Source organism: Protopterus annectens, chromosome 2.part2, assembly GCF_019279795.1.
Source record: "Protopterus annectens isolate FY-2018-M chromosome 2.part2, PAN1.0, whole genome shotgun sequence".
Lineage (NCBI taxonomy): Eukaryota > Metazoa > Chordata > Ceratodontiformes > Protopteridae > Protopterus > Protopterus annectens.
In genome coordinates this window covers 908,394,213-908,417,236 of record NC_056730.1, presented here as the reverse complement: position 1 = coordinate 908,417,236, position 23,024 = coordinate 908,394,213, and the positions used below count along the sequence as shown (strand labels likewise).

The 23,024-nt window shown below is 42.6% G+C and overlaps 1 protein-coding gene across 8 annotated transcripts in view; it reads right to left on the bottom strand.

Moving 5' to 3' along the window:
• Positions 1–23,024, bottom strand: part of ZFYVE16 (zinc finger FYVE-type containing 16) — a 3,161,611-nt gene that overhangs the window by 1,717,396 nt on the left and 1,421,191 nt on the right. For all 8 annotated transcript variants that reach the window (XM_044064228.1, XM_044064221.1, XM_044064226.1 and 5 more), the window contains one exon: positions 8,948–9,103. In XM_044064228.1, the coding sequence (XP_043920163.1) occupies positions 8,948–9,103 (156 nt within the window). The remainder of the gene's footprint in view (positions 1–8,947; positions 9,104–23,024) is intronic.

Genomic DNA, 23,024 nt, shown 5'->3' with positions numbered 1-23,024 from the left:
AAGGCATCATCTACAATGTCCAGTACAGAAGGAATAGCTAAATGCCTGTGTTGAGGCAGGAGTAAGAATTCCCTAAGCCTCTTTTTGGAGTCAGAGTAATCCTGGCTTTCCCAGCGGAAATGCTCCCTAACAGTGTACAAAGTTTCACCAAAAAAGAAAACATTTCTGGAGAGGAAGCAGAGGGAATGGAGTCCTCTGCATCAGAATCCTCACAGGTAGATAAGGGCAAATCCTGGTCATCAGAAGAAACTGAAATTTCAGAATCCTGATCAGAAGAATCAGAAGGAAAATCAGTTCTAGGTCTCTTAGAGGGAGAAGGGTGGCTTCCCCTAATTAGAGTAATAATGTCTTCAGCCATTCTTATCATTTGTTTTTTAGGCATATGGGCCTGGCCATGCAGTTTGGCCACTGGTTTTCTAGGCGTGGATCAAGTTTAAGGCCTTGAAGAAGAAGATGGCGTCAGTTTGATATGCAAGTCAGTAGGCCTGAATGCACCCTCAGGAGCCGGTGCCTGCACAGCGGCTGTGGACCCATCCAAGGTAGAGACAACCGCAGGTTCCAAAGTCGAAGAAGCATCTCACGGCATACCGGACTCCGAATGTGTCTCAGTAGAGACCTGCGAATCTGAAGAAGCAGGTATCTGAGGCTGCGAAAGCGCCTCACTGAGTACCGGCAAGCTGGCGACTAGCTTAACGGAAGCATCGTCAGCAGCTTCGGACCTATGCTGTCTGTCTCTGTCTTTATCTTTACGTTTTTTTCGGAATGTCAGCAGTCGGATGGCTTACCGACGCCATTTCTAGATAATTAAACCAAGTACCGAAATAGTTAGATGGGAAAATGAACAGACGACGAACAGTATGAGGATTGAATAAGGCATAAAACCGATAGCGAGGGATGTCGTGGTCTGGGCATAAGCAAGGAATGCAATACGAATGAAAATCTTTATGAGTTATTTGCTTTCCACAAGTAATACAATTTAACTGTAAGATTATGCTCAACAGGGTTTTAATTTTGTTATAAATACGTAACATAAATAAGGTATAAAATAAAGCTTGCTTAAATGCAGAAACAGAGTTTAGTACTATGTGATCAGCATCCATACTAAATGACCATGGCTTGGAAAATAAGGAATCTGCTGAATGGACATTATTTCCTTAAAAACAGGATGTATGCAAGTGCAAAAATGCAAAATCTGCTTTTAAAGAACACTGTGACAATACAATGTGTTTTCCTTAAAAAATATGTTTTTCTGCATATAAAAAGAATGGACAACAGGACATGTTTATGACACTTATCAGTATTGGCACAAGAACAGATGTTCTTATACAAAGATCCAAACAGAATACAGGATGTTCACACTGTCAGAAAAGCTGGCCTCTTATAAATTCAGCAAAAATGTGACAAGACATTGTTAAACAAGGAAGCTTAAAAATAATATTAAGTCAGCATTTGCATCAGCATCTGCAACAATTAGTATTGTTTCTACAGGATGAGCAATTCTCCAATAGAGCTGCAAAGTATATTCTCTCACCAGTGTATATTCTGCAAGTTTCTGTATGCAACAGACTGTGAATGCAAATATAACCAGACTTTAATTTCAGCAGAATCCAGCCAGCAAGACTGAGTGTCTTAAGAAGACCTGAAATCCATCACAGTAAGCAGCACCATATAATTTTTCATCAACTTTTCCTGACATCAGTTTAGAGCAAGAAAAAGGATCCCCAACGGGGTACTTAGATTTTTTGAAGACTTCAGTTCTGAAACTTGAAAATGAAAATTTCAGGAGTCAGCCGACCGGCACTTGCGAACTGCTTCAGCTTTGGGCACCGCACGGCAAGAAATACTGATGTAAAGGCGTTGACTGAATGCTTCATACCCCTGACTACCTGACGTCATGGAAAAAGAGACAGCAACCAACGCAGGAGCCAAGACTTTGATAATCAGGCCGGCTGAAGGCTACCTGCAAGTAGATAACCCCAAATGTAATGTCTACAACAGAGAAACATGACGAACATCCCTTGCATACCTTACAATCACCACCTAGGTGTTTTGGGTCTAGACAATGTACACACATAGTGCAGGCGTCCGAAATGGGGATTTTTATGCCCACAAGCCACATATTTCTTGAAGCCGGATGACTTGCCTGACATATAGAAAAACTAAGAATAAAAGCTAGAAAAGATAGACAGGATATTTCTTGAAGCCGGATGACTTGCCTGACATATAGAAAAACTAAGAATAAAAGCTAGAAAAGATAGAAAGGATTTTTTTTAAATCAGAGAAAAGAAGAGGAATGAATTACTAATGATGGTAATGAGAAGTACTATCGAAGTACAAAAGATGAAGGTAAACTACCAGCAATGATATTAAATAATATGAGAAAAGTGGACTAATATATTCAAGAGTTAAAGAGAGGAAAGAGAAAAAATTTATAATGAAAAAGGGTAGTTAAAGAAAGATAAACTTACTGACAAATTAAATTTACTTGAAAGTTACACCCAGAGCTCCAGAGCTTGCAATCTACATCCAATAGCAATGGAGATTAACAAGATCTGAGGTATTTTAGTGGTGGGGAATTATGGGTAAAGTGAGGAGCTCAAGAGTTCACGTATTCTACAATCTGGAAGAAGCAGCAGAGTCGGATCCAAGGATTGGATTCGAACCCAAAGTGTTGAGGAATGAATGAAAATTACATCATCAGATTACACCTTTCCTCTAGCAACATCATTACATTCTAATCCAAGTGCACTATAAAAAATTGTTTCTCTGATGTAATGGAGAACTGACACTTCTCTGTCCCTCTAAAGTATCCCCTCATCTTACCTTAATGCAGAAAGAAAAAAAATCCCTTTTCTTTACCTGCAAACATACACCTGCTCCTTTCCAGCAATGCAGAAATTGCTTTCCTATTCTTCAGCTACTGTTTCATGCACACCTACAAGAAAAGTACAGTTGTGTACCTACCATAAATGTAGATGTTCGAGTGTATTCACTGTTGCAGTCATTACACTTGGGTTATCCTGCTGGCAGGCTACCCACAGTCAGACTGAATTCCAAAGTCCTGGTCCGGCGTCGGTTGCCGTCGCCTCTTCCCTGACGTCAGTGCGCCAGGGGTATAAAAGATGCAGCTGATGCCATTTTCTTCAGTTTTTCTTGCCCCAGATGTCAGGTGCCCCCCAAAAGGGTAGGCTAAAAATTCTGCTCATAAAAACGCATGCACTAACAAACATTACCTTCATCTACAAGCAAATACACCACATAGGTTGTATAGAATAGAGAAGTACAGGTAAGTCCCAGCAATGAAAGGGGGATGGTGGGAGGGCAACCTGGACTGCAACAGTGAATACACTCGAACATCTACATTTATGGTAGGTACACAACTGTACTATGTTCATCGTGTTTCACTGTTGCAGTCATTACACTTGGGTTGAATCCCAAAGCTGAGGTTGGGTGGCTGGGCCTAAATAGAATTAGGAGTGGCTATGAGGCCCTGCAGAATTGCAGTGGCAAAACCTGCTCTGGATTTAGAGTAAAGAGGTAAGTGGTAGTGCTTTGTGAAAGTGTGCACTGAAGTCCAAGTTGCAGCCTCCAAAATATCCTTGGTTGGTACTCCTCTGAGGAAGGCTGCTGAAGTGGCTGCTGCTCTGGTTGAATGTGGCCTAATGCACTTAGGCACTGATTTGCCATGTTGTGAATAGCAGAAATGAATGCAGTGGCCTATCCATTTTGAAATAGTCTGTTTTGAAATAGCTTTTCCTTGCGATCCTGCAGCATATGCCACTAAGAGTTGCTCAGTCTTTCTGAAAGCTTCAGTTTTGTCAAAGTAGAAGCGTAGCTGTCTGTGTATATCCAAAGAATGCAGAAGTATCTCCCCTTTATTCTGTGGGTCTGGATAAAAGGTAGGCAAATGAATGGTTTGGTTAAGTGCCACACTGGACACTACCTTAGGCATAAATGTTGGGTTTGTCCTTAGAGAAACCCTGTCCGGATGGAAAATAATAAAATGTTCCACAGCCATTAGTGCCTGCAACTCTGAGACTCTTCTTGCTGAAGTTATTGCTAGGAGCAGAGCTGTTTTCCATAAGTATTTTATCTCAGCTGTATTGGCTGGCTCAAAAGAAGGCAGTGTGAGCTTTTCCAAGACAAAATTGAGGTCCCATGCAGGTATTGGCGCTCTCCTTGGAGGGCTTATGTTTTTGGCCCCTCTGAGGTACTGCCTTAGCAGTGAATGTGAAAAAATAGGTGGGTCCGTACTGTAATGAGCTGAAATGGCAGAGGCATGGATCTTAATTGATGAGAAGGATAGGCCTTTGTCCAGCATCTCAGTTAGGTATTGTAAAGTCTGAGGAATATTTGGTACAAGCGTGTCAATTCCTTGTGCCTGGTTCCAAGCACAGAATCTCTTCCATTTTTCTGCATAAGATTTTCTGGTGCTGGGCATCCTGGCCTACAAAATAACATCCATAACTGCTTTAGAGAGAGGTGTGTTCTGAATGGTTAAATTATCCGCCATGCAGCCAGATTTAGGGTTCTGGGTTGGCTGTGCAGGATCAGACTGTTTTGTTGGGTCAGTAAATGAGGAATTTGAGGTAATGTCCAGGCTGGGCCTTGAGACAAGCTCTTTAGGATTGGATAACAGTGCTAGCGTGGTCAGTCTGGGGTAATCAGCATCATTTTTGGCTTCTCTTGTCTGACCTTTAGGAGTATCTTGGGGAGGAGAGGCAGTGGAGGAAAGGCATAATACTGTAAGGGTTTTCCAGCTGAATGATAGAGCATCCACTTTCCATGCTTGTTTGTGATGAGTCCTTGTGCAGAATCTCTGTAGTTGGCAGTTGTGTGGGGTGGCAAATAGATGTCTGGGCATCCCCATTTCCTTGTTATCATGCTGAAGATTTGTGGATCTAGTTTCCACTAGTGAGGATCCATGAGGTTTCTGCTTAGTTCGTCTGCCAGAGTATTTGTCTTTCCTGGCAGGAATTGTGCTTGTAGGTGTACTTGATAAGTCAATGCTGTGTTCCACAAAGTCATGGCTTGTCTGTAAAGGGGGTAGGAATGTGTGCCTCCTTGGTGTTTATGTACCACATGACTGTAGTATTGTCCGTCTTTATCAGCAGTTGTCCTGGATGAAGTAGATCTTTGAAAGCTGTCAGGGCATTCTGTACAGCTAGTATCTCTTTTTGATTGATATAAAGATGCATTTGGCTTGCGGGCCACGTGCCCTGAATACATTTTCCTGCCATGTGGGCCCCCCAGGCATAATCTGATGCTTCTGTTGTTAGTATCTGCCTAGCTGTGGGTAAAGTGAATGGCTGTCCCTTGTTGTGGTGACAGGCCTGTGCCCACCATCGAAACTCCTGTTGCAGGCAGGGAATGAGGGTAATTAATGTTTCCAGGCTGTGGCAATGTTGAGTCCAAACACTTTTTAGATAAGATACCATTGTAGCTTCCTCATATGCAGCCTTGCATATGGAATTAGCAGAAAGCAGGATGCCATGAAGCCCAAAGCCTGCAGAATTTTTCTTGCAGATAACTGGGTCTTTGCTGACATCTTTTCGAAGTAAGAAGTCAGTTGCCTTTGTTTGTCTGGCGTGAGATAAGCCATCTGGGCAGTTGTATTTAAGCTTGCACCCAGGAATATTATCTCTTGAGAGGGTACCAGTTTTGATTTCCTTTCGTTTACTGTGTACCCTAGGCAAATTAGTAATCTTTTTACAAACGCCAGATGCTTTAGTAGAATGTCCTTGTTCTCTGCTTGAATAAGGCAGTCGCCCAAGTAAGGATATATATGGATTCCTCTTTGTCTGCAAAATGCAAATACTGGTGCCAGGGATTTTGTGAAGACCCTGGGCGCAGCAGATAAGCCAAAGGGCAGTGCAGAGAATTGGCAGTGCATTAAGCCAGCTATGAATCTGAGGTATCTTCTGCAAGACTGTCTGATTGGGACATGCAGGTATGCCTCTTTGAGGTCTAAAGTTACAAGGCAAGCCTTCTTGCCCAGCATGGGCAGAAGCTGCTTCAGAGTCAACATTTTGAATTTTGGAACGTCCAGAAAAGTGTTTAGAATAGACAGGTCCAGTATTGGTCTCCAGGCTTTGTCCTTTCTGGGTACCAAGAAAAGTCTTTAGTAAAATCCTTGACCCTGCTCTTGCTGTGGTACTCGCTAAATAGCCCTCATGTCCATGAGGGATTAAACTTGCTTTTGTGCCTCTGCCCATTGATTGTGTGGCAGGCCTGGCATACCTTTTGTCTTTGGAAGGGTGTGAAAGTGGAACCTGTAGCCCTGAGACACTATATTCAAAAGACCCATTTGTCCTGGGTGATCATGTGCCAATTTTGTGAAAAAAGTGCTAGTTTTCCCCCTAAGGGTGCTTCCAAAAGATAAGCGATTGGCACTGGCAGAGGAAAGTCAGTGGGACTGTTTCCTATATGGCTGTGATTTGTCGTCTCTGCTTTTGGAGGTAGAAGCACCCCATTGTGTAGGCCTGTATGAGCCTTGGGGTTGGGATCTGCCTCTAGGGCATCTGTATCTTCCTCTTTGTGGCCTGTCTGACACTGGAAAGGACCAATTCTTAGAAGGCCAGTTCCTGCTAAATCTGGGTGGCTGTACCTGTAAGAAATCCTTAACTGTCTGCATAGATTTCGCTTTATCCTCCATTTTCGTCAACACCTCTTCTGCCTTAATACCAAACAAAGTATCATGCTGTAATGGAGCATCCAATAATTTTGCTTTAACTTGATCAGGCAGATTCTGTTCCTTTAACCAAGCATGCCTTCTAATGACAGAACCTGTAACAGCGGCCCTAAAAGAGGCATTCAGTGAATCAAAACCACATTGCAAAATATGCATTCCCACTTGTTCAACTGCATGCAATAAATCCTGCATTTCCTTGTTTTCATAACATTCAGAATTTGTCAACATTTTCTGTTTTAGCAGTGACATTAAGTATTGCAGATATTTAAGCATATGAAACTGACAATTTAAAGCCCTTACAGCCAAGGTAGCAGAAATGTAAACTTTTTTCCCCATCTGTCCAGTGCCCTAGAATCCCTCAGAGGGGACAGGGTTTTTTTTTTTTTTTTTTTAATACAGTGGAAGCCTTGACCCCTTTGGGAACCTGAGATATAGTTTCTGGGTCAGCAGCAGGGTTTTTATATAGAAATTTATGAGAATCTGAAACCCTGTAGTATCTGTCTGGCTTAACAGGTGCAGGGGGTAAAGAGTCAGGAGACAGGCCGGACTCTGAAAATACATCATCTACAATGTCTAGAACAGGTGGAATAGCAAGAGGTCTGTGCTGAGGTAGTAAAAGAAAGTCTCTGAGCCTTTTCTTAGATTCTGAGTAATCTTGTCTCTCCCAGTGAAAATGCTCCCTCATGGTATGCAGGGTTTTCCCAAAAGAATAATCCTCAGGAGGAGAGGCTGAAGGAATAGATTCTTCAGCATCAGAATCCTCATAGGGAGGAAGAGAGTATTCCTGTTCTGAAGTGAAGTCAGAGGAAAGAGAGACCTCATCAAAAGAGTTATATTCTGTGTCTTGCCTAGGCCTCTTATCAGGAGGGGGATGGGAACCCCTGATCAAAGTAATTAGGTCTTCGGCCATTTTAAGCATCTGTTTCTTAGGCATGGAAGTCTGTCCAGGAGAATGCTGTACTTGTTTCTTCGTCTTTAAAGCTGTTTTAGTCTTTGCCTTGGAAGCTGAGGTTGGCTTAACATATAACTGTGTAGGTCTGAAAACACCCTCAGAAGCCGATGCCTGCTCAGTAGCTCTGGACCCATCTGAGGGAATAGTTTCCGAGTGTCCAATACCTTGAGTATCCAGAGGCCTAGTTGTCTCCACGTGGGAGTCGGAAGCGGCCTGTGGCTCTGAGGTAGCGGGCGACAGGTGCCGCGAAAGAGCCTCACGGAGAACTGGCGAACCGGCGACTGGCCTAGCGGAGGCCTCGTCGTTGGTTTTGGACCTCGGATGCCTGTCCTTTTCCTTGTGTTTTTTATAAACTCCTGTCATCGGCTGTTCCGATGGCATTATATAATTAAATCTTCGGCCAAAGTAATGAAAGGCAAAATCGTACAGATGCTTAATAGTGCGTTGGTTACATCTAGCACAAAACCGACAGCTAGCAATGTCGTGGTCAGGGCCCAGGCAAGGAATACAGTAAGAATGAAAATCCTTAGGAGGTATTTGCTTCCCACAAGAAATACAATTGTTAACTTTTTCTGACATCGGTCTGGAGAAAGAAAAATGTTTCCCCAACGGGGTACTTAGCTTTAATGAAGACTTCGGATCTGAAATTCGATTTCGAAAATCTCAGGAGTCGGCCGACCGGCACTTGCGAACTGCTTTTGCTTCGGGCACTGCGCGGCAAGAAAGACTGAAGAAAATGGCTTCAGCTGCATCTTTTATACCCCTTGTGCACTGACGTCAGGGAAGAGATGACAGCAACCGACGCCGGAGCAGGACTTTGGAATTCAGGCCGACTGCAGGTAGCCTGCCAGCAGGATAACCCAAGTGTAATGACTGCAACAGTGAAACACGATGAACATGTAATAACTTCATGCACCATCACAATCTCATTCATCCCTGCTATAAATACACCTCCTTCAACATACCAGTGCAGCAGCACTTACACTTTCCAAAAGCAAAACTGAGTGTATTCTGAACTCCAAGAAATGCAGGCAAGTTTTACTTATTGTCAACGCACACAATTCACTGCAGCAAGCCTTGTGCGTCATTTCTTCAGAACTTATTACACAAGACAGAAAACAAATACGTCAACATTTCAGGCTCCACACATTAGAAGACTAAGTATATTATCAGATGAAGAATTTATGACAGCACATACATACATTCTTTAATGTAAATCAATACATGTTTGTATATCATACTGGAAATTATATTTAATAACTGTGGAATTTTGCTCTCTAGAATTTTTCAACCAGTCTTTTTACCTTTTGCTGCATCTTGGTAAATGTTGAGGAATAGTTTGAAGATATCCTTTGGAAATGCATCTTCACAAGGCAGACAAAGCAGCAATATGACAACCTCTGCTTGCCCAACAGAATGTAACCCATTTGTTGAAAAGCACCAACATTTCTTTGAAAGATCTGTTAAAAAAATAAACTGGGAATAATGTACCTAATAAAACTAGCAAACACGTTTGAAGCAATAAGACCAATATGTTTATCCAAATGCACAAAAATACAGTGTTAAGAATGCATATTTCATATTACATAGGCTGTAGCAGAATTGTATTAATCTGCAAGTTCTACAGGTAATAATGAAATCTTTCTAATTATCCACAGTGTCAACATCTTAAAATCCCAGCACTTACACACACAAATATTCACTGGCTTTCCAATGTTATTCTGAAACTGTCCACCTCCCCAAAAGAAGACATTTGGATCAAAAGTATTTAATACTCTCTTCCCATTTCAATAAAACTAAGGAGGACATAATTCATGCAACAAAGATCTATATCATCTCTCTGTTAGTCCATTAACAGTTAAAAAAAAAAAAAAAAAAAAGAGTCTTCAGGCATTATCTACATAGCCGCTCTTTTGCTAAACTGCATAACACCTTTGTTAAATGGCAGCCAATAGTTTGCACTAGTTCAGATTTTCAAAACGCAGCTGACTGTATGAAAACAGTCCGCCCACAGCAAAAAGAGTTATATACTTACCTCAACTTGGCATCTGTGCTATCCAGTGTTATTATTCATAACAGATGGGTCTTGAATCCGACCTCGGATCCGGACAGGCAACTGTCAGACAGATCCAGAGCTCTAGCTCCTCCTCTTCCAATAATTCCCTGCTAACCTCTATTCCTCAGATTGAGTTTGCTAAGGCTAAAGAAATACCTAAGAATTGTGAGACAAAAATATTCCAACATATCAGCCATTTCAGCTCACCAGAAGCCCCAGAAGGAAGGAGGAAGGGAGGTGGGAATGTGATGAATAATGACACTGGATTGCACAGATGCCAAGTTATGGTAATGCTACCCGTGTCATTATTCATCACAGATGGGACAGAATCCCCAGCTTCTACGTACCCTGGGTGGCCTCAAGAAAGATATGCTGGAGCACAGAGGAACCAAAGAAGCCCTGTTCATGGATACAAAGTACAATTTGTAGTGCAAAATGAAAGTGTAAGGATTAGACTAAGTCAGAGCAGTACAAATCTCCTCCAGGGAAAGTACAGCCAAGAATGCAGAAGGTGTTGCAATGGGCCTTCACTGATCTGGATAAGAAGAAATACAACCAGTGATCCACCTAGGAAATGGTCACGTTGGAAACTGCCTGACCTTTTCTGTTTTGAGAGAACGCCACAAAGAGTTGATAAGACTTTTTAAACTCCTCAGTCCTTTTTAAATAAATGTGTAATTGCCTGTGGACGTCAAGACAATGCAAGCTATATTCTCCTTTATTACAGTAAATTGGAAAGAATACCAGTAGCTGAATAGACTAGTTAAGATTAGTCTCAGAAGCCACTTTTGGGAGAAAGGAAGGATTTGTTCATCCCATCTTCACGAAAGATCAAAAAGGGTGGGGGTGAGAAAGGAAGGACTTGTTCACCCCATCCTTAAGAAAGATCAAAAAGGGTGGCTTAATGCACAGTTCCGAAACCCTTTTTTGGCAGAAGTAATGGCTACTAAAAATGTCGTCTTCCAGGACAGAAATTTAATGTCACAAGAGCCAGCTGGTTCAAAAGATTTCTGCATCAGGGACTGCAGCATCAAGGTTAAATCCCATGGAGAAGATAGATCTTTAACAGGTCGTCTAAGAAAAAAACTATCAGAAAGGCTATGCTCAAATTGGAAGAAAAGGCAGGTTTCATCGCTGACACGGAAATTTGAAATGGCAGCCAAATGGAGTTTAATGGTAGAAAAACGTCCCTGATAAAGGGAAGATAACAGCAGCAAAATATCAGGAATGGGGCAGAAAAGGTATCTAGACTCTGCTGTCTGGCCCAAAGGGAAAATCTTTTCCATTTACTGGAATATATCTTCTTAGTGACCAACTTTTGAGAAGCCAAAATAATGCTCCTAACCGGGGAAGGAAGCCTGGACTGTGAAAGGATTACTGGAACTGGAAAAACCATGCAGTTAAGATGAAGGGTCCAGAGATTGCGAAGTGGAAGCCCCAAAGGATGAGAGATGAGATCCGGATGACAGAGGTCTTCAGGCAACTAGCTTTCTGTAAGACTTTGGGTATTGGGAGAACAGTAGGGTAAGGACACAGGAGACCCGGAGGTCAATCGTGAGCCACAGCATCCATGGGTGATTCCCCCGACGGGGGGGAGGGGGGATCAGGGCAAAGTAGTTGCTGCATTTCTGGTTGATCGGGGAAGGAAAGAGATCGCAGCATGGTTGACCCCAATGGTCAAAAATTTGCCTGGTCACTGATGGATTCAGGGACCACTTGTGAGGACTCAAAGATGGACCTGCTGAGTTTGTTGGCCAACACGTTGGAACACCCAGATATACGAGCTGCAAGTAGAAAGTGCCTAGAAGAAATAGCCCATTCCCACACTCTCATGGTCTCTCTGTACAGAGGATAAGACCGTGTTTTCCCTTGCTTGTTGATATACCAAACCATTGCCATGTTGTCTGTCTGAATTGCTATGGTCCCTAGAGGGAGACAGGCCTGAAAGGCTTGCAATGGTGAGGAGGACTGCTCTCATCTCCAGGACATTCATATGCAATTTGGTCTCAAATGGGGACCACATGCCTTGAACTGTCCGGCCCTGAAAATGCCCCACCCCAACAGGGTGGCATGTGTGGTCACTGTGGCTTTGGGCGGGGGAAAACAAAATGGACTGCCAAGGTGAAGATCCTGAGAGTGAAGCCACTAAGTGAGATGATTTCTGCATACTTGAGTCAACTTTGTCATGGACAAGGGTTGAAACAGAATGGACTACTGCACTGCTAGGGTCCACTGCAGCACCCACATGTGATACCTGGTGAGGGGAACTAATTGAATGGCTGCCACCATCGAACCTAATGCCTGGAGAATCAAATGAGCCAAGGGGCATTGTAGCTTGAGCAAGAGAGAAACCTGACTTTGAATGAGTTGAATCCTGCATGGAGGCAGTTCTGCAGTTTCCGATACGGTGTTCAACTTAACTCTGATGAACTTTAGAATCTGGCATGGAACAAGGCTGGATTTGGGCATATTCACAGTGATACCCAAAGTCTGGAAAAGAGTGAGGGTGTACTCTCTGGCCATTGAGAGTCTATGCCTTGTGGGGGCCATGAGGAAACAATCGTCCAGGTAGGGAAAGACCTGGAAACCCTGCAGCCGGAGATAAGCTGCCACCACTGCCATGCATTTGGTAAACACTCAGGGGGGCCATGGTGAGTCCAAAGGAAGGGCTCTGAATTCTATCCAGCAGCGCAAGCGTCTCCTGGAGAGTCTGTCGATCTTTATGTAACAGTACGTGACCTTGAGATCCACAGAGCACATCCATACATCCTTGCACAATAGTGGCAAACTGAACTATACAGGGACTATACGAAACTTGGACTTCTTGATGGACAAATTCAGCTTGCTAACGTCCAGAATTGGACACGTCCCCAGTCTTCTCTGGCACCAAAAAGAAGCAGGAGTAAGTTCCAGACACTTGTTCTCTTGTTGGGACCTCTTGGATGGCTTTTTTTTGAAGGAGGTCTTGCACCTCGATACAGGCTAACTTCATTTGGCAGAGTGGAATGTCTGGGAGAATTTTATGAATTGGAGGGGGCTGGAAAAAGGGAATAGAATAATCCCTGGAAATTAATTTTAGCACCCACTGATCAGACGTGAAACTTGTCCAGGAAAGTGGGTGCAGGGAGAGTCGACCCCCGACTGCCTCCAGGGTAAGACAGCCAGGCAACACTACAGGAACGATGAAAGGGCTTCTCTGCAAAGGGTTCACAGGAGCCCTGGTTCTGTGGACCCCCTTTGCCTCTGGGATGCGTCTGTCATTGAATCCCCAACCCCAGCTTGCGGAAGAGGATTCCTGGGGAGCATCCTAAAAGGAAGACTGAGTCCTCTGGAACACGAAGTTATGTATTCACCATAATGTTCGATGTATGTAGTCCATCTCGCCTCACATTTTTACCCGTGGGTTTGGAGCCAAATGTCGGCTCCGACTTGGCCAAAACTTTTCTAGCTCAAAGTCTTTCTATTTGCTGAGCTAAGATGGTATCCCATGCTGCACTGCTCTATATCCCCAGATCTAGTTTGCTGTGAACACCAGCACTCATTCTCCATGCATAACAGCAGCCAAGGAAAGGAAGAAAAAAACAAGAATGAAGGGAGCTCTGAAACCAGACCTAACCTCCAGATCCTCCATGAAGGGGAAAGGAGGGGGGGGGTAAGAAAGAATGTGAGGCGAGATGGACTACATACATCGACTGTTATGGTGAGTACGTAACTTCTTGATGTTATGTAGTCCAATCTCACCTACATTTTTACCCGTGGGACAGCGTCCCTAGCACCTAAATCCTGGGAGGCTCAGTGGAAAATACTCCTGAGCACTGTGGAACCAAAGGAAGACCTGCCCCTAGATACCACATCCAACTTGTAATGAGTAACAAAGGTGTGAGAAGATGCCCTAGTAGCCGCAGCACAAATATCATTCATAGACAATCTGGCCTGATAGGCTGTAGATGTAGATAAAGACAGTAGAGTGAGCCTTCACCGGGAATGGTAAATCTTTACCCCTGGAGGAATAAATGAAAGAAATACAACTGGAGATCCACCTGGACAGCGTGACTTTGGAGACAGGAGACCCAATTCTGTTTTCCGAAAAGGAAACAACTGATTAGATTTTCTAAGGTCTTTGGTTCTGTGCAGATAAAAACATAATTGTCTGTGTACATCCAATTGATGAAATTTAAATTCTGCCTTGTTTGAGAACTGGGGAAAAAACACTGGCAACTCAATAGATTAAGGGTACTGATTGATGCCACTTTGGGAAGAAAAGAAGGGTTGGGTCTGAGAGGAACCCTGTCCTTATGAAAAATCAAATAAGGGGGTTTGACTGATAAGGCTTGAAGCTCTGAAACGTGCCTGGCTGACGTGATGGCTACTAAAAAGACAAGTCTTCCAAGTTAAGAATTTTAAATCACAAGTGGCTGCAGGCTCAAAGGGGAATGAAGTAAGAGCCTGTAGAACAAAGTTTAAATCCTAAGCATGACAGGTTCCGATACCGGAGGACGAAGTAACAGAGTGCCCTTCAGAAAAGCCTTACAGAGTCTATGAGCCATCAGACTAGGTTCGTTTGTGACATGAAAGGTAGAAATCGCCAACTGGACTTTAATGGTTGCGGCCGCTGAACCCTGGTTAAAGAGCATAGATAAGAACTCCAATACAGACGAAATTGGAGCTGTGTAAGGGTCAATCTTTTTGGTTTGAGCCCAGATTGAAAGCCTCTTCCATTTAATGTAGTAAATCTTCCTGGTGGAGGGCTTGAGAGGAAGATAAAATATGAACCACCTCCGGTGAGAAATGATGAAGCCTAACTAATAACGGAAGTGGAGTAGCCAGGCTGTCAACCGGAGGGTCCGAAGAGAGGGATGGAGCTGCCCTGACATGTGTGTCAGTAAGTCTGGTTGTGGGTCCAGAATCCAAGGAGCATCCATGAGATACGGATGGAGAAAGGGGAACGAAATTTGATGAGGCCAGTGTGGAGCAATCAGAATCATTCTGCTTCCCAAGGCTTGCGCTTTCTGAATAACCTCCGACAGCAAGGGAACTGGAGGGAAGGCATATAGTAGACCGGAGGGGCCAATCGTGGACTAGAGCGTCCCTGGGTGACTCCCCCTGAGGGTGGATACGCGTGAAGTAGCTGCTGCATTTGGCATTGAGGGGGCTGGCAAAGAGGTCGCAGCAAGGCTGACCCCACCTGTGGAAGATCTGTTCCGCAACTTGACAGTTCAGGGACCACTTGTAAGGCATCAGAATAGCTCTGCTTAGCCTGTCTGCGATCACAGTGGACTTCCCCGGAATGTGCGTTGCCACCAGAAAACGTTGGGAAGACACTGCCCACTGCCACACTCGCATGGCCTCTCTGCAAAGGGGATAGGACTTGGTTCCTCCCTGCTTGTTCAGATACCACACCACTGACATATTGTCTGAGTGGATTGCAATAGTCCCAAAAGGAAGAAAGCTCTGAAGTGCTTGCAACGCTAGCACCACAGCTCTTCTCCAGGACATTAATAAGCAGATGCATCTCGTGCTCGTCACGCGCCTTGGACTGACCTGCCTAGATAATGCCCCCCTCACCCAATCTGGGATTCATCCGTGGTCACCGTGGCAATCAGGGGAGCAGGAACGAAGGGCTTACCTGCATTCAGGTTGTCGGTGCAAAGCCACCAACTGAGATCCTGTTTACATCTGTCCGTGAGTAAAATAGGGTAAGAAAGTGGAAGACGTTGGAGAGACCACTGGGCAAAAAAGTAGCCACTGAAGGAGTCTCATATGTAACCTTGCCAGAGGGACCAACAATCGTAGTAGCCATTGTCCCCAATAGTTGGAGGACCCATCTTGCCTTTGCTCTTCTCAGGGGGAGCAAGGCATGAACTTGTTGTTGTAGGACTCTGATTCGTTCCTGTGGTAGAAATGCCCGCATGAGGATGGTGTCTAGTTCTGCGCCTATAAAAGTGACACGCTGTGAGGGCAACAAGGCAGATTTTTCCCAGTTCAATGTGATGCCCAGCTGTTGACATAGGTTTATAGTATCGTCCCTGGTCTGAATTAGTAGATGCCTGGTGGTGGCAGTAAGGAGCCAGTTGTCCAGATATGGAAACACTTGGAATCCTTGACGTCTCAAGTGAGCAGTCACCACTGCCATGCATTTGGTAAACACCCTGGAGGCTGTGGTGAGAGCAAAGGGCACGGTTCGAAACTGAAAATGACTGGCTCCCAGCCGGAAGCGTAAGTGACTTCTGGTTGCCCTGTCCATCTTGATGTGGTAGTAAGAATCCTTGAGGTTGATGGAGCACATCCACACTTCTTTTCCCAACAATGGGAGAATAGACTGCAATGTGACCATTCGAACTTGGACTTTTGCACGTGGGTGTTCAATTGGCTGAGATCTAACATGGGTCTCGGGTCCCCTGTCCTTTTCGGCACCAAAAAGAATCTTGAGCAAGTCCCTAATCCGATCTGGTCTGAGGGAACATGTTGGATGGCTCCTTTTTCTAGCAGCTTTGAAACGTCTGAAGCTGCGTAATCCCTTTCACTGGGTGGAACATCTGAGATTTTCTTGACTGGAGGGGGATCTGACGAGAAGGAGATGACGTATCCTCCGGAAATTATTCGTAGAACCCATTGGTCCAGGGTGATGTCTTGCCAGGCCTCCGGGTATAACGAGATTCGACCCCCGACTGGCTCCGGAAACGCAGTCAGGCCTCCCATCAGGAGCGGCGGTAGGGAGAACCAAGAAAGGAATCGCGGTCTCCCGAGTTGCGGGGGCCTCCTCTGCCTCTAGGGCGGCATCTCCCTGAATAACCAACCCCCTCCTCTGCCTCTGGAGAGGGGCTCACCTTGTGCACCAGGAAAAAAACTCTGATTTCTTGAACCACATTTTGCCACCCCTCTGGGCCTTGGGATAAGGCCTAGAGGGAAGGGAAAAATGGTCTCCTACAGCAGACAGTTTTTTTCCCTCCTGCTCGCACCTGGTGAGGGTGTCTTTCACCTTGGTTCCAAACAAAGAGGAACCATCGAAAGGGGTGTCGGTGACTGAAGACTTGAAGGCCTCTGCGAAATGACAAAGGCGCATCCAGGCCTGTCTCCTAAGAGCAACTCCTGAACTTGCTGCCCTACTCGCTCCATCGGCTGCATATGAGATCAGCCTCATGGAGGAGTTAATGATGGAATTGAGGGTAGACATCTGAGCGTTAACCGTCTGGGCCAACACCTCAGAAACGTTACCCATGAGAGTATCTCCAAGTTCCTTGAGGAGATCTCCCTGGAGCCGTGTAAAGTGAGATAAATAATTCAGTGACCGTAAGGTAAAGGTCACTGAAGAAAGGGTACGCTTCCCGTACCGGTCCATGGTCCTAGACTCCTTGTTAGGGGGGACAGACGGTGGAAGACGTCTCGGCTAATTCCTTCTGAGTGGCCGCTGTCACCACCATGGCATCCACAGGGACTCCCTTGGGCAGAAATTCCTTACCAGGAGGAGCAGACAAAAATTTATTTGGTCTCCTGGGGACTGGTTCCAGCTCGAAGGGTGGAGATACCCAGGAGGCGGAGGGCTGAGCACCAAAGGCCTTCATGAAGACTGACTCCTCCTCAGAGGGGGCTTTGGATGGTCATTCACCTCTGTTTCAAAATCTCTAGGATGTCAGAGAAAGAAACATCCTCAGAGGATGACTTGGGGGACCCCTCCGATTCCTCGAGGTTGGTGTCTGATGTGAGAGACTCATCCTGGGAATCTATGTGCTTCCTCTTGCATGTCTTCTTTCTGGTTGGCTCCTCAGGCAAAGACTCTGAGGGGCCCTCAGAAATGTGGGGACCACTCATGGGGGTACCCTGAGGCCTCGGGGCTCCACTGTCTAGAGATCGGTGGTGATCAGAGACCTGCACCGGTGTAGTAGGGGACAGAGTGACCAACCCGCATGATGCCGCTGATGACCTGGCCAGCACACTCCACATGGCCTCGAAGGCCGGTCTCCCTGAGTACGAGGAGCGACCAGCCTCCGAAACCACGACAGGAGTCAAACTTCCCCACGCAGAAGCACCGAGAGTGAGACTAGGAACCGATAGGTGTCCCCAAGCCTCTCCCTCGGGTCCGACCGAAGAATCCTGAGTAGATCAAAAAACTGTTCAAGGCTTGGAAAATACGAAACCACGGACTAGCGTAACTTCCACTTTATTCAACGCTTTCATAAAAAACTTCTTCAGAACCAAAAGGAATGTTACATCAAGCATTCATTTAAATACTGCACACAATTAAAATCAATTAATCAATTACATAGTGCAAAAACATAATTAAAGAGCCCTTTACAAAAAGCAAACTCTTCATTCATCATTATGCACTATAGAATAGGCATAATGGAGTACATTACAATAACAAACATTATAAAACATATGCTTCATGATCTTTTAAGAAACATTTAATATTGATGGCTTCATTTAACCCAGGAAAATGATCCGCCTGTAGTTTAATTTGCCATCTAGTCTCCCTTTGAGATAAAAAAATTCCTGTATTTACCCCCCCCCCTGATGTCAGGTTCACAATGTTCCAGGATAGAAAACAAATTTTTTTTAAAACCAATACATTCAACACTATGTTTATAAAATATTTGTTTTTTGTCCTTTTTTTTAATATTATACATATGCTCCTTCATTCTAACATTTAATTTTCTAGTAGTCATACCAATATAAAATGATGAGCATTTGTCACACACTGCAATATAAACAACTCCTTTTGTTTTGCAACAAAAACTACCAGGGACCCCTATGGTATAAAGTATGTGAGGAAGCTGAATGTACGGACCTTCTAAAATAAACCTACAGATGGAACAGTCATGACACTTGTGCATACTCCTGTTGATATGCCCCTTCTTAATGCTACATGTGCTTCTATCTCTCCCCTTTTCAAATGCTCCTTTCAGATTATGTTCATTCCTATAAACAAACTTCGGTTTCCCCTTAATGGCTGCCATTAAATCAGCATTTCCTTCGAGGATCTTCCAATTATTGTTTCTAATATTACATATACCTATATTGTCAACACTCATATTCATACTGAAACAAAATTTCAGTATACTTTCCAGTTTCCTTAACTTGGAGTGTTGGCCTATTTTTCAAAATGGGTGGATACAAGGTTGCACGTTGCTTAGAGATGTCATCAGCTGCTTCCCTTAACAAACTCTCACTGTACCCACTCTCCAAAAACAATTGTATGATGAATTCAAGTACATTAATAAATGTCTCATCAACACTCGTCATCCTGCTAGCTCGTATGAATTGGCTTTTAGGTATATTATTCAGCATGAATTTCGGATGTTGACTAGTTGCATGTAAATAATTATTCTTGAAAGTTTCTTTACGAAAAATACTGCTAGTAAAGTTTTATCCTAATGCATTCCATGTCAAAGTTACATCCAAAAAGTTAATGGAATTTCTATAACATCCCACAACAAACTTCAAGAAGTCAGAAACCTCATTCAACTTATTACAAAATAACTGCATTTCTCGAATCCCTCCATATAAAATAAAAATTAAATCATCTATAAATCTTTTGTAATAAATGACCTTGAATTCAGTTTTCAAGGAGTCCAAGATGGTGTGTTCCCACCACCCCATAACTAAGTTGGCAAAAACTGGGGCTGCTGGGGACCCCATCGCAACTCCTTGAACTTGCTTGTAAAATCTATGATTAAAAATAAAAAATATTTTCTAAAATAACTTCCATAGAATCAAAATAAAAACTGACTTCTCCATTAGATATATTACTACATTGCTGTAAAAATGTTCTCATTGCTTCTATCCCCTTGTCATGGGGTATGGACGTGTACAAAGACGCTACATCTAGAGTAAACATAATGTGCTGTGTTGGACTGAATAAATGAGCTTCATTCACAAAACGAATACTATCTAAAAAATCCCAAGAGTCCCTCAAAGATGACTTCATTTTACAAACAATAGGACTAAGCATCGCATCAATCATTTTTGACATACCCACTGACACATAATTCGGGGCAGAAATAATAGGTCTGAAGGGAGGGTCCGTTAGGCTTTTGTGACTCTTAGGAATGCCAAACATCACTCCTATTCTAGGATGTTCTACTTCACAAAAATTGTACATTGCAGAATCCATATTACTGCACATCAAATTTTCATACAAAAAGCTGTTAACATATCAAACTTTTCTCTATGTCCTTTGTCAAAACAATATTATATTCATTCACATTACTGAGCATAGATTCCATTTTATTAATATAATCCTTTTGATTCATCAAGACAGTGAGCCCTCCCTTATCACTTTTCATTATTCGGATATCTCTAGAAGTCACTAACTCTTTCATAGCTTTTCTCATGTTGACATTCAAGTTATTAAAATAATATTGACTCTTGTTATTGAGCAAAACTCTAATCTCATTCTCACATGTTGTTTCAAACACCTGAATAGTATGAATTAAAGCTGGATTAAAGTTAGAAGGTTTAAAAAACATGCTGTTGTTTTTTCTCACATCTTTCAAAATATATCTTAAATTTAACTTCCTAGTAAATTTCTTTAAATCAATGATTGTTTCCAACTACATCAGCTGGCCTAGTGGGAATGAAATTTAAACCTAACTTTAAACGTTGAACATGAAATTTGTTTAAAATACAGTCAGATAAATTTAAAATGTCCTTTTCAAACTTACCCTCACCTACTCGTTGTCTGTGGATGATTCGGACATTAATCTTGCCTTCTTTCTGGTCATCTTCTGCTGCTTGCAAGTTCTTTGTTCTTTCTCTGAACTTAAAAAAAACACCCTGTTTGATAGCAGTGTCACTGTTTTCTTTATCAAAAGTTTTAGGTATAGATGGAATAGCCGTTTCTTCAACATTAATCATAGAATCTTCAGTTTCTGAGACACTGCTGAATCCACAAACATTGTCAAAATTACCCATATGCCCGGCTTGCTTAAATAAAGTTCTTTGTGCATTGGATTTAAGGTGGACCACTTGTTGTTAGGTCTGCCAAACAGTTGTTTTCTTTCAGTTTTAAGAAAAATGGAAAAAGCAGTGCCAGTACTATATGCATTGATGTCACGCTCTAGTTTTTTGTTCTCTCTCTCAATCAACAACCTTTCATGCTCTTCTATCTCTTTTAAAAGTGTAACATGTTAATTTCTTTCGCTGAACTTAATATGGAGCTTTGATACAAAACTGTCTTCAATAGCCACAATTTCATCTTTGATTTCTCTCATCATGTTAGAATTGCGTTCTATCAATAGCTTGAGGAAAGTAACCCCCGTATTGTTGAAAAATTGTTCCAGAGTCTTAAAGAATGGATCAGTCACTGAAACACCATTGGGGTATTTAAAAAACCTCAAGCCTTTCGGAACTATATTTAATTCATTACATTTCAAGAAATATTTATTTTCAATATCCAAACTTTTGTATTTTATCAAAAGTTTGTCTAGACGTTCACATTTTTCTTTGAAATGCGGTTGATAAAACCAAGTCAGTAGATTTTCTCTTACTGTTAAATGGATCCTTACTGCTAGAGAGAACAGAGGCAATGCCGGCATATGTAGGACTTTGCTTTTCAGCTCTCCGCCCTATATTAGATGTAATTTCTGACTCATTTCTATGAGATTTATCAGGACTAACCTCAATTACAGTCTGGACATCCTCATCAGATCCATTACAAATATGTTCACTAGCTCCTTCAGTATGTGTCTGAATTTTACGCTCAGAAGTTAAGGCACAAAGTCTTTTGTATATCACCCAGAATTTTGACCAGTTGGTGAGTCAAAGTCCCTTCGAACCCATTAGGAGTGTCATGAAGACTCAAATCCAGTAAAGGATCATTAGGAGAAACAGCCATAGCGACACTACCAAATGCCAACAAAAATCAAAAAGTCGACAAAGCAGCTGAACAAAATAATAGATCAAAAAACTGCTCAAGGCTTGGAAAATACGAAACCACGGACTAGCGTAACTTCCACTTTATTCAACGCTTTCGTAAAAAACTTCTTCAGAACCAAAAGGAATGTTACATCAAGCATTCATTTAAATACCGCACACAATTAAAATCAATTAATCAATTACATAGTGTAAAAACATAATTAAAGAGCCCTTTACAAAAAGCAAACTCTTCATTCATCATTATGCACTATAGAAGAGGCATAATTGAGTACATTACAATAACAAACATTATAAAACATATGCTTCACAATCTTTTAAGAAACATTTAATACTGATGGCTTCATTTAACCCAGGAAAATGATCCGCCTGTAGTTTAATTTGCCATCTAGCTTCTCTTTGAGCTAAACAATTCCTGTAATCACCCCCCCCCCCCCGATGTCAGGTTCACAGTGTTCCAGGATAGAAAACAAAATTTTTTTAAAACTAATACATTCAACACTATGTTTATAAAATATTTGGTTTTTGTCCTTTTTTCTATTATACATATGCTTCTTCATTCTAACATTTAATTTTCTAGTAGTCATACCAATATAAAATGATCATTTGTCACACACTGCAATATAAACAACTCCTTTTGTTTTGCAACAAAAACTACCATGGACCCCTATGGTATAAAGTATGTGAGGAAGCTGAATGTAGGGACCTTCTAAAATAAACCTACAGACGGAACAGTCATGACACTTGTGCATACCCCTGTTGATATGCCCCTTCTTAATGCTACATGTGCTTCTATCTCTCCCCTTTTCAAATGCTCCTTTCAGACTATGTTCATTCCTATAAACAAACTTTGGTTTCCCCTTATTGGCTGCCATTAAATCAGCATTTCCTTCGAGGATCTTCCAATTATTGTTTATAATATTACATATACCTATATTGTCAACACTCATATTCATACTGAAACATAAAATTTCAGTATACTTTCCAGTTTCCTTAACTTGGAGTGTTGGCCTATTTTTCAAAATGGGTGGATACAAGGTTGCACATTGCTTAGAGATGTCATCAGCTGCTTCCCTTAAACTCTCACTGTATCCCCTCCCCAAAAACAATTGTATGATGTAGAAGGTCCCTACATTCAGCTTCCTCACATACTTTATACCATAGGGGTCCCTGGTAGTTTTTGTTGCAAAACAAAAGGAGTTGTTTATATTGCAGAGTGTGACAAATGCTCATCATTTTATATTGGTATGACTACTAGAAAATTAAATGTTAGAATGAAGGAGCATATGTATAATATTAGAAAAAAGGACAAAACCAAATATTTTATAAACATAGTGTTGAATGTATTGGTTTTAAAAAAAATTTGTTTTCTATCCTGGAACACTGTGAACCTGACATCGGGGGGGGGGGGGGGGTGATTACAGGAATTTTTTGGCTCAGAGAGGGGCTAGATG